Source organism: Andrographis paniculata, unplaced genomic scaffold (genome assembly GCF_009805555.1).
Source record: "Andrographis paniculata isolate CXL003 unplaced genomic scaffold, ASM980555v1 Contig61END, whole genome shotgun sequence".
Classification (NCBI taxonomy): Eukaryota; Viridiplantae; Streptophyta; class Magnoliopsida; order Lamiales; family Acanthaceae; genus Andrographis; species Andrographis paniculata.
This window is the reverse complement of record NW_026137597.1, coordinates 138,468-151,517: the sequence shown is the minus strand read 5'-3', so window position 1 is coordinate 151,517 and position 13,050 is coordinate 138,468. Positions and strand designations below refer to the sequence as shown.

Sequence of the window (13,050 nt, the reverse complement as noted above, 5' to 3'; positions counted from 1 at the left end):
AATCATTGTTTATATTTTATTTAATAAATTACAATTGTAATGTTTCTTTAGGAGTTTCTACGTAGATTTATTATTTATTTATATTTATAATTTTCAATTTATAACCGAAAAGTAAAATAATCTAACCAATTAACCATCCAAAAAAAATATTCAAACCTAGGGTCGGCCCACAAGTAGGGGCACCGAGATCCTTCATGCAGGTATTCATTAAATATGTATATACATAGTGTAGTGTCTATGTTTCTTTACATAAATTTTTTTAGATTTTATTATTTGGACTTTGTATTTTTTAAAAAATATATTTTTCACAAAAGATCTAATCAAATATTATTTTAATATTAAATTTTAATTTTTTTTGCTAAACTCAGCCAAAAAAAACACACATTACTATGATTATTATTTATTATTAAAAATAAATTTATGTTGTATTATATTTTTATAAAAAAGTTAAAAAAATGATTAAATTAAGTAACTTAATTATTAACTTTTTAAAAATTATTTTAAACAAATACTCTCATATTTTATTTATTTATTATTATTATTATTTTTTTTTTTTGTCCAGGCTACTAAAAAGTGGATAACCGCATTTAAGAGTTTATTATATATATGTATATATTGTTATAGTTAACGGTTTATTGTTAAGCGGGTAAGGTGATGAGTCCAAGTTGTCAAGTCGTCTAACGTTGTCATCATCAACAGATCATTGTTATTTATAGAATGGGAGTATCCCTCGTACAAATCCTTGTCGGTTTGAAGGTATGGACACTTTTGCGCTTGCTCCTATTTAAACAGGTATGTGTTACAACAATTTTTTAATCACTGCAGTACTCACACACACATATATATATATATTATATTAATTTATCATTATTTTAATCAAATAGTGCATAAAAGTTCTATTATTTATTCAAAACCTTGATTTTTTGTTTCTCAAGTTTGGATTTTGGGATTCGATTTTGATTAGTAACATTTAGATTCAAATAATTTTTTGAATGTGATATAAATATATATATATATATGTAACTTTTTAAATTCAAATAATTTTTTGAATGTGATATATATATATGTAACTTTTTAAATATAAATTTAATTTTCAGCAAAATATAAAAAATATGTATTTTGGATAAAAGTTTGTCAAAATTGCTTATAACCAATTTGTATTTTGTAAAATCTTCACCATTTTTCTCTCATGATTTAAAAATTGCATGAAATTCTCCTATATTTTGAAAAATATTGTTGTTGAAACCTAAAATTCAGAGGTTCCAAGACCGTTCCTTGATTCGTCGGTGTGAGTTCCGGAAGTACTTTAAAGAGCCTATCCGTCATCGGATTGGAGGTGGCTCCTGCGATGGAGCCTGCACAGCTTTGATTTTAAACGAGGTTTTGCGTCTAAACAACCGATTTCGATGGATTTAAACTAACATCTACTAAAACTCGGACAAATCTACTGGAAAACGGATAAAAATATGTTAAAAACATAAAAGCATGTGATTCGAATTAAAATGCATAAACAGAAACTAAAACATGAAAAAGAAATAGAGAAATATACGAGTTCATTTTTTTGTGCGTGCATGTTGTGTTTTTTTCTAGTTTAAATCTTAAGATAGAATAAACGCCTCTTCCCACTGAAAGGAACAGTTCCAATTATTCTTGCACCACTCTCAACCGCCTGCTAACCTCTTTCTATCAACTCCCAACTACCTGGTAACCTCCTTCCATCAAGTAATCTCCTTCCATCAGCTCCCAACCGTTTTCATTGCCTCTGGACCGGGTTCCATTTGCTCTGAACTTCTTCCATTGCCTCTGGACTAGATCTTTCGCTTACTCCGACTTGTTTCCATCGTACTCCTAGCCGGTCCACGGGGATGTGTCCCCAACAGCCTCGAGTTACATGGAATCTTCGATTTTCCTCTTGTTGGCTTGTTCCATGGAGCTTTTTGAATAAAGTATGAAAGTGCATAGACCCTCCACTAATGTTCAGTACGAAATTATTAACCCAGGACCAATGAAGGTAGTTATCCCAAGATATATGGAAGTTGTTGCTTTCTATCTTGTGGAAGCAACCTTTTTCTGTTTTCTGGAAGCACCGCAGTCCAATAGAAGTAGTTGTTTTCAACCCAATGGTGACATCAATTTCTGATCTTATGGAAACATTGATCCGGGATGGAGGTGTCATAGTCCAAGGAGTTGCTGCCCTAAGGTCCATGGAGGCTGCTGCTTTCGGCCATGTGGAAGTACTACAATCCAATGAAAGTTGTTGCCTTCGGCTCTGTGGAGGCAGCAGTCTTTGGCTCCGAGGCTTGAAGCTCCATTGTTGTTGAGCGATTTCATGGCCAAGGAGCTCTAGCTCCACTTTTGTCTTTGTGCCTCCTTTATGTTCGGGTGTTTTTGGACCCATGTCCAACAATTGTATGTTAATATTATATTTTATGATGAATGTGAGTTTTGCATTAAAGTTTAAATATATATATATACATTAAAAACAAATCCCTAAATTCAATTAAATATTATATATTTTGGAAAAAAATAAAATTTTTTAGTAAAATAAATTTATGATGTTTAATTATACATATATGTTAATTATTGTATAATAAATATTAACCATTAATGGAAAATCTGCTAAAATATAAGATATCGTACAAATATTATGTGCATATATAGAGTCATAATAAATTTCGCAATAAATTAGATAACGGAAGTATGGTAATTAATATATTCCGAAAAAAATGATATAAAGATCTTGACGAGAAAAGAAGACGCAGAATCAATTCCTTCAAGAATGGAAAATGACATCTGATGAAAAATGAAGAATTAAAAAATCTTTCCATTGACCAACCAGAATGTGCCACGTGGCATCATCCGAAAAGAAAGCTAATGCTCGCCCTCTCATATAAATAAGGGTTTTGGCCAATTCATTTGACACACCAAAGTTCATTAGAAGACTCGAGCAAAGGGATAAGTCTCTGGACCCTCTCTACAATGTTCTTCATGTTCTTCGTGTCCGTCGAAAAATTTCCGATTTGAACAAATGATCCAATATTGATTGATAAATCGATGAAATTAACGTTTTTCGTCGTATGTCCAAGCCGAAGGAAATATCAAAGCTCCAAAAGCCGTTGAAGAATCCGTTAAAGCCAAAGAAATGCTTTCAAAGTTCATTCTAAAGCTTTAATACGTTCGTCGCATTTTTTGTCAAAACGATCAACCCGGACCTCTTCGATCCAAAAGTCAAAGGGACATGCCGCCAAAAAATATTATGAAGTTCCAAATTCACCTCCTCAAAAATCAAAGCCCCAAATCCCCCAAAAAGAAGTCTTCAAAGCCAAAGTCGAAGATCAAAATCGTCCGCACGGAGACCAAAATCCTTCAGAAGTCAAAAAAGCTAAACCGAAGACCAAATCTCTTTAGATCAAAGAAGCCATCCAAATTCAAATTAGAAAATAAATCGATTTGGAAAGAGAATCAAATGACCCATTTAGATAATAGGATCCACCTTAAAGTAAATTCAAATTAAATATAATTTGTACAAATATTATGTTTATGAAAATAACACATTTTTTTTTCTACAAATTTTGACACGCCCAGTGGAATTACTCTACATTTTATCTCTCATTCCATCGAATTCTTAACAACTAATGGTTTCCTACAAGATCAAAACTTCCAATGCTACGCCAAAAGTTGCTACTCAAGTCGCCGTCGCCAAAGGAATCGCTGCATCCACCGCATCAAGAACCTCAAGCGCTTCAACGAATGATGAAGTGACGGCACGAAGCATGACCAAAAGAAAGTTATCGTTCTCTGAGAATACTCTTCCAAAAATCACAGAGAAAATGCACTCTATGAAAAAAGACGAAAGCTTTAGGAATACTTCCACATCGTTCACCCCTCAACAAACTGCCAGTCTTTCAACCGCATAAAGCTCTGCGCCACTGCTGACAACCAACGCTTCAAATAATGAGGACTCGAAGATTGCTGATCAAAACCTGCTTTTCGAGGAAGATCAAAGCTTCATAGGCACTTTCACGCCATCTACTCATCGACCACCTTCAAGTCATTCGACTACGTCAAGTTTCGCTTCCCTAATGAGTATCAATGGTCAAATATAGAGGACCAACTTGTCATATTGACCAAAATCGTTGAAGGGATGTCTTAACACATGCAACAACAAGACACCCTTAATATGCTATTGGGATATCAACCACTGAAGTTCCAAAAATTCGATGGCATGAGCAACCCAAAATAACATGTGGCACACTTCGTTGAAACATGCAACAATGCTCGAACATGCGAAAACCTCCAGATGAAGCAATTTGTACGGTCACTAAAGGGCAACGCATTCGACCGGTACATCGACTTGAAAGCTAGTTTCATTGAAAGTTGAGAGCAGTTAGAGTTTAAAATTTTAAATCGGTTCTACAGCATAAAGAGGACCGTCAATATAACCTAACTCACCAATAGCTGCCAGTGAAAGGATAAACCAGTAATTGATTACATCAACCGGTGAAAAAGTTTAAGTCTCAACTACAAAAACTATTTTTCCGAAGCTTCTAACATAGAAAAATGCAGTATTAATAATTGATATATATTATACAAAATCTAATACCTATATCATATATATATATAGTTTATTATTTTGTTCACAAAAATGTAATATCCAATTCAAAATATTGTTTTTTATATTATTGATATAATTTATCATATTTTACATTAAAAGACTAAACTAACAAATCCAAAATTTGTAAATGTGAAAACATTTATGCGATATTTAGTCTAAAACAAAAAAGACACTGACCAGCCAGCTGTAATTGGAAAAACAATAAAGAATCGTCCTACTAAATATTTTCAATCAACTCAAGTCTTGCAAGTGATAACTAAATTGTCAAAAACAAAATGAATTTTAATCCGAAACGAAACAAAATAAAACCAAAACAAGAAAGCAAAATATGTATGGTATGAATCACCAAAAACCCATATCCAATTTCAAACCGCAAAAAGTTGTCAAATGATGTCATGATTTGTTTTTCATACAAAGTCCTAAAACAAAATACTATTATTCTTATTCATGCTCTACACTGAATAGGAATATGCACAAAGATTTTTAGAGTTTTAAAATTTTAAACATCTTATTTGATATACTATTTTTTAAAAATTTAAAAAAATATCAAAATTCAAAAGTATTATTGTGTAATTAGAGCCATAATTGCTACTCTTCGTGACCATTGTATTGTAATTTAATTGAATTTATTTTATTCTTTCCATGTAAAAAAATATACTTAAAATGATTATATAAAAAATACACTAATATATATTTCTTCTGTTAAAATGAGTTTATAAAATATACTCTAATATATATTTCTTTTGTTTCAACTCAAAAAATATATATTTGTATTAATTTTGTTTATTATCTATTTCATATTTTAGTAAAAATAATTATACATTAATACCAAACTATTTTATAACTTTTATTTAAATTACAAACATATCATTACACATACAATTAATTTATACATAAAATTAAATGACAAAAATATCAAAATTTTTGATACACTTCCGCTAATTAATAAAATAATACACCCTCTGTCTATCCCTAGAGGTCACATTTACATTTTTTTTTTTTCATTATACTTAAAATTGAAAATATCCTTATATTATAATTTTGATACAAATGTCTTATATTAGTATAAGACACTAATGAAAGTATTTTTGCAATTTTTTCTTAATTTGTATTATGTTTGATATAATAATTAATATTCAAATATTAATACAAAAAAAAAAGTAAATAAGACCCTTAGAACCGAATGAATGTAGTATTATTTTTTAATCCAATACAACGCTCCAAAAGATACTTTAGAATGGGACGAACGGAGTATAATGGATCAATATGCTTACTCGTAATTACAAAATCTTAATTATCAAGTCCTTATAAATCAAGTGGCGAGGTATTTCATGCCTAGAAGTTACAATTCAAGTTCGATCTTAGATGGGTATATGCATGTTGGGTAAAAGAAAAACAAATTATAGAATAACCGTTGAATTAAGGTTTATGCCTTTAATTCGTCAACTCGTGAATGTTTCAAACTTACGTAGTAATAAAAAGAAGAAGAAGAAGAAGAAGAAGATAGAGAGGGGGGCGAGGGAATGGGACACTACAAGAAAATATCAATTTTGTAACAAGGGTTTTTAGTCCCTAAATGTATTTTTTCTGTTACTAATGATATTAGAGACGGAATTACTAATGAAATTACGTTAGCTACGTGAACTTTAGAAACGGAATTCCATTACAAATATACTATTTTTTTGTAGTGGGATAGTGAGTTTTGGGGTTATCAATTAGGTGGTGCGTGCGAGGCCATTTGCATGTTGCTTCGAACCTTGAACAAGCTAAGCTAGGCAATGAGGCCCATAACTTAGTATTTTGTTGCTACACTCATCCAACTATTATCTCCCTATCCAGCTTTATTTCTCGTTACAAATGACCATGCATGCAATGCAATGCATCAATCTCACCCTACCCCCTTCACTATAAATACTACCCCTTTGGTACATTGATATCCCATCACCACTTACACAAACGCATCACATATATACATAATACACATCTTAGGAAATCAGATCCCAATCCCAAGATGTGGACAAGAAATTTAGTTATTGGTTGTGTTGTTTCCCTGCTGCTTGTTTCTGCCAATGCATATGGTGGCTTTGTGGAAACGAGGGGTAGCCGTTTCGAGCTTGACGGAAAGCCCTTTTACTTTAATGGTTTTAACTCGTATTGGCTCATGTATATGGCTTCAGATCCAACCACTAAGGACATGGTCACTGATACCTTTGCCCAAGCTTCAAGATATGGGATGACCGTCGCAAGAACCTGGGCTTTTAGCGATGGCGGCTATAGGGCTTTGCAGTCGTCGCCCGGCGTTTATAATGAGGATATGTTTAAGGTAATTAAATACCCTAGTAGATGTCATATGCACCATCAATAGACATATATAGAAACAACGAAACAAACATTGGCATGCATGCCTGGTGTCCTTAATTTGAACTTGGATTATATACATGTATATGTTGAATTAATTAATGATGCGTGCAGGGGTTGGATTTTGTGATATCGGAAGCTAGAAAGTATGGAATACGTTTGATATTGAGCTTGGTGAACAATTGGGAAGGTTTTGGAGGGAAAAAGCAATACGTGCAATGGGCAAGGGACAGGGGACAATATATTAACAATGAGGATGACTTCTTTAGGAACCCTATCGTCAAAGGTTACTACAAGGATCACATCAAGGTAATTAATTAATTAATTCATTCATGACATGCACTCCTCCTCCTCCTTCTTCTTCTTCTTCTTCTTACATAATATTTTCTTCAATTGAGTACAAAACTATATATGTATATAATAAATAATGTAGGCTGTGCTGACAAGAAAGAATTCGATAAGTGGGGTTGCTTACAGAGATGATCCCACCATATTCGCGTGGGAGCTAATGAACGAACCTCGTTGCCAATCCGACCTCTCTGGGAGATCCCTTCAGGTAATTATATAATTTGGACATATATAATATGTATGAATATATATATATATATGATATGTGTGTGTGTGTAGGAGTGGGCAAGTGAGATGTCTGCGTACGTGAAGTCGCTGGATCCGAAGCACCTTCTGGAAATCGGATTGGAAGGGTTCTACGGGGAGTCGACGCCTCAGAAGAAGCTCGCCAATCCCGGATATGAAGTGGGCACCGACTTCATCGCCAACAACCGTCTTCGCCTCATAGACTTTGCCACCATTCATCTCTATCCGGACCAATGGTAATCAATGATGGATCGATGGGATCATATATATATATATATATATATAATAGCTAGAATTATTAATCAATCAATATCTCCAAATATCCAACAGGATGCCCGGGTCCAACGACGATGCCCAGGCGGCCTTTGTCGACCAGTGGATCGGGCAGCACATCTCGGACTGCAAGTCCGTCCTGGGGAAGCCGCTGGTGCTGACGGAGTTCGGGAGATCGTCGCGCACGAGCGGCTACACCGTCGGGGATAGGGACAGCTACTTCGGGAACATATACAGCACCATCTACAGCTGCGCACGGACCGGGGGGCCCTGCGGGGGGGCGCTCTTCTGGCAGGTGATGGCCCCCGGCATGGACAACTGGAGCGACGGCTACGACGTCGTCTTCAACCAGAGCCCCTCCACCGACGCCGTTATATCTCTCCAGTCCGACCGAATTGCCGCCCTCGACCGTTAATTAGTTACTTAATTATATTTATTACATCCTCGCTCATATATATTAATTATATTCCTCAATAATACATGAGCTACCTAGCTACCTAATTACGTACTCTATACACATTTATAATGAAATGAATGAATATATATATATATATATATCATGATTCATTCATTCATTCATTCATTACCAGTATCAGTAATCATCATCATCATCATCATCATCGCTTTTAATTAATTTGTTGTTTCAGCCCTGGATATATATATATATATATCCATCAAAGTTGTAATGATAGATTAATAAATAATAAAATGATTATTGATTCCAAGACAGATTCTCATTTCTCTTCCATTTCTAATCTTCATTGTTTAACTTTCTTTTAACAATCTGTTGCTATATTTTAAGTGTTGTTGGTCTAGAAAATTTCTCCGACCTTAGAATTTTGGTTCACCTGAGAAGGTGGTTTTCTGAGCAATTCAATGTCAACTTTCGGTGCTATGCGATACACTTAGGAAATAGATAATAAAAATCAATTCTAAGAACAAACAACACAAACGAATTGTATTCTATTTAATATCAAATTATATTTTATACAAATTAAAACCAGAAAATGCAAAGAAAATGATAAGAAAAAAATAAAAAAAATAAAAAGAGAAGAAGAGAAGAAGATAATTTTGTGATTGAGATGTGGTTGTCCTCTTTCTTGCACAACTTGCTTTTTTTAAGGCAAAAACACATCCTTTGTCATTCTGTAACGCTCGCATTTAACTCTCCGAAACATTCACCCATAATCATCTTCACTGGGGATCACTGCCGCCTTCTTAATTGATCGATTAATGGCCATTATTTTTACCATTTAAATGATCGATTAATGACCAGTTACTCTCTTCATAAGAATTAAGGTAGTGAGCAATTAATCTATTGAATTGGATGAGAATAGTGACCAATTAATTGATCGATCAATCATCTATTGTGTTTTTTATTATTTTAATATTGTTTTCATTCTCACTTTATATTTATTTTTTTAAATTAAGTTGATTTTTAGTATTATATTATAATATATATTTTCAATTTTATATATTATGTTCAATTTTTTAGTCTTTTGATGTCATTTAATATTTGAAAATTTATGGTAAGTTTTTAATATATATAAAAATTTATTTTTATTGTAGTATTTTTTATTGTGTATGTATATTTTTTAATTATTTATTGTATTATTCTTATTTTTTTACGAATCAATTCTTTTTCATTCTTATTGTGTATGTTGTTTTTCTAATTGATTTGATTACGAGTAATATATTTTAATATTCTTCAATTTTATTAATTATATCAAAATTTTTAGTTTTTGATTTGAAAAATATTTAAAGGATTCATACAAAAAATTATAATAAATTTTAATGTATAAAACATATTTTATTTTAATAGTTTTATTATTATTGTGCATTTTTTTAAAATAATTTATTACGTTCTTTTTATTTTCTACTAATAGAATTTTTTTTATTACTATTATGTACCTATTTTTTTCTAATTTATTTGATTACAAGTATTATATTTCAATTTTTCTAAGGGTTACATTATATTTTGCATTATTGTACTTACCATTAAAAATATTTTTATATTTGTATAATTTTTTATACAAATGTCATTATATTAGTATTATAAGACACTAATTGAAGTACTTTTGTAACTTTTTATTTATTTGTACTACGTTTTGATATAATAATTAATATTTAAATATCAATACACAAAAAATAAATAAAACCCATTAGAACCGAACGGGATAGTAACACATATTACATACATATATACTAGCATTTAACTTATGTCATACACGAGTTATTATATTATATATTAATTTAGCATTTGTTATGTAATATAATATTTAATTTAATTTAAATTATAAAAATTAATTATTTTAATAATAACACATGTTACATATATATATATATACTAGCATTTACCTCGTGTTATGCACGGGTTATTATATTATATATTAATTTAGCATTTGTTTATAAATTATATATGTAATATATTATTAAATCAAATTAATTAAAAAAAAAATGACATATACAATAAGAATATAACAAATATATAGAGAAATAAGAAAAAAAATTAGATAATTAAAAGAAATTATATAGAAAAGAATAATTTTAATTATAAATTTGTAAACAACAAATTGGTAGGATTTATATTACAAAATAAGGAGTATAAAATAATTTTAATTATAAAAATATAAAAATAATCATATTATCTAATATATTTATATACAATAGAACATAAAAATAAAAATCGGTAGAATTTTTATTTTTTATTATTTACTATAAATGCAAAATGATAAAAATCTAAAAATATTATAAAATACCATATAAATACTTCAAGAATTCTAATTAAATATAATTTTTATATAAATATAAATCAATAAAAAGATATAGAAAATACAGTATAGTTTATAAAACCAACTAAACTTTTAAAGGTGAAAAAAATATTAAAATAGTAAATTACATTTATTCAACTTTTCTTCTTCTGATTTCTTTAATTTTCCCCTCCTTCGTCTCCGTATTCTTTAGGCACACATTTATTTTTCTCCGGTTTGGACTTCATATTGACCTAAAAGAAGATTGAAAAATTATCAATTTAACATACAATTTTCAAAATATGAAAAGTCATAAAAAAATATTTAAAAAAAAATTCAATGTTCTACACATTAAAAAAAATAAAGATAGTAAAACTTACACTTTTCTAAATATATATATGATAAGATAATATAACATAACATAAATATATTTAATATAGGACTTTTTATTAAAAAATATTGTCAATTTTTAAAAATTTTCCAAATAAAGATAGTAAAACTTACACTTTTCTCAAATATATATATTTATATTATATGATAAGTTAATATAACGTAAATATATTTAATATAGGACTTTTTATTTAAAAAAATTGTCAATTTTCTAAAATTTTTCATAACAAAATCTTGTTATTATTATTATTTTTTAATTTAGACATCTTTAATTACTATGATTATCATAAGAAAAATAATTAATTATTTTAAAAATATTTAAAAATTTTAAATTGATGCTACTCTTTATAAAATTAATATTAAATTATCCCTATAACATTATATATTTTTTTAATTAAAAAAATAACTAAAAACATTGTGGATGTACTAATTGAGAATGGTGGATCTCATACCTTTCTCATATATATATATATAATACAAATTATTTGTATTTTATTATTTTTATTCTTAATGTATATGTATTTTTTAATTATCTATTGTGTTTTATTATTTTATAAAAATAGCATAAAACCCTTTTGACTCATGCTTTTAAAATTTCAAAAACTTAATATTTCAGAAATGTTGTAAGAAAACCCCCACGGCTACACCAAAACTACAATAAAAACATCCATTTCATACATACATACGCCAAAGCTGCAATCAAAACATAAAAACATCCATCTCCCGAACGAACGTGTAGTCTACATGGAGCATTACGAATAATTGTATTACAAAACTGAAAAGTACATTCCAATTTCGGCATTACTCCTACTAAAACAATGTTGCTACTACAATACCAATCCTGCTAACACTAATTATAAGTTTGTACTGCTCCTACTATCCACTCCTACTATTAAACATACAAGACAAGGTAAGACAACACAATACGATAGGAGACGAAGCATCAAACACATACCAACTACATAAAACAATACCTTGGGCATATTAAGCACCATAATACCAATTGTGACAAGCTTGATGTACCTCATTGTTGCTCCCAAGGCTTTTATTTCGCAGCGTAGTTTGTCTACAACCACCTTGAGATTTCAGCCGCGACTACCTTTGTTTGTTTGAGTTGCTCCCCATCAAACACAATGGATTAAATCGCCGAGTCGTCCACTTCATCCACATCGTTGCTCCACTCCACAACGTGGGTGCTCACCGGATCAAGCCAACGAAAAATATCACAGGCACCAAAAGGGCAATTGCAAAATAATTTTTCTGATCATATTTAATAGTAAATATTAAAATGATTGCAAAAAAAAAATAAATAAAATACATAACTTTATTTGCTTCCAAATAAATTCATTTATCAGCAGCACAAAATTCGCTCCCTTTTGTTGCAAATTACCACGAAAATTAAAAATTTTCGATTGGTAATAGATCCTAAACAAAACCGAATTCTCTTCGAAAATTTCAATGCAAAAATTACAGTGGCAGGGGTTCCAAAATTGCGATTCAAGAAGAGCGATTCGCATATTAATTCTAAACAAAAATTATAGCATTGAAATTCATAAAATTTCCGTGACATGATGAATTTCAATATTTCAAATGAATTACCAAAACAAATTACCACCCAAGAAAGTCAAATTTCCACGTCAAATCAACACACCCAGACCTGTAAACGGTAACATGAGATCAATAATACATACAACTTATATCGGAATAGATCCTAAACAAATTTGCAATCTCGTTGAATGAATCCCACGACTTCACAATGATCTAAAACTGACAGACAAAGTCGAACAAAAAAATGAATCACCCAATCCCGATTTGAGAAAGAATTTTTTTTTAAAATAAACAGAAATTTACGAAACTTCAACCCTAAAATGGACATACCCGAAATTTGTGGAATTCTAGCTCCGGCTCGATAAAGGCGGCATTGGGACTTCATTTGGTTACTCAATGTGATTGTGTTTTCAGGTAAGAAGAAGATAATGTGAAATAAGTTTTTTAGAATTTTAGAAGGGCATGAGTTTTCAATATAATATTTCTGAAACCATAAGAGATTTTTATGCTATTTTGCTTTTT

General features: G+C 30.3%; 1 protein-coding gene across 1 annotated transcript; it reads left to right on the top strand.

Annotated features, from left to right (window-relative positions):
* Positions 1-6,541: 6,541 nt before the first annotated feature.
* Positions 6,542-8,389, top strand: LOC127260224 (putative mannan endo-1,4-beta-mannosidase 9). The gene is made up of 5 exons (XM_051287917.1): positions 6,542-6,938; positions 7,088-7,282; positions 7,407-7,529; positions 7,601-7,803; positions 7,898-8,389. Exons 1-5 carry the CDS (start codon positions 6,627-6,629, stop codon positions 8,253-8,255), a joined length of 1,191 nt encoding a protein of 396 aa, XP_051143874.1. The 5' UTR covers positions 6,542-6,626; the 3' UTR covers positions 8,256-8,389.
* Positions 8,390-13,050: the final 4,661 nt, after the last annotated feature.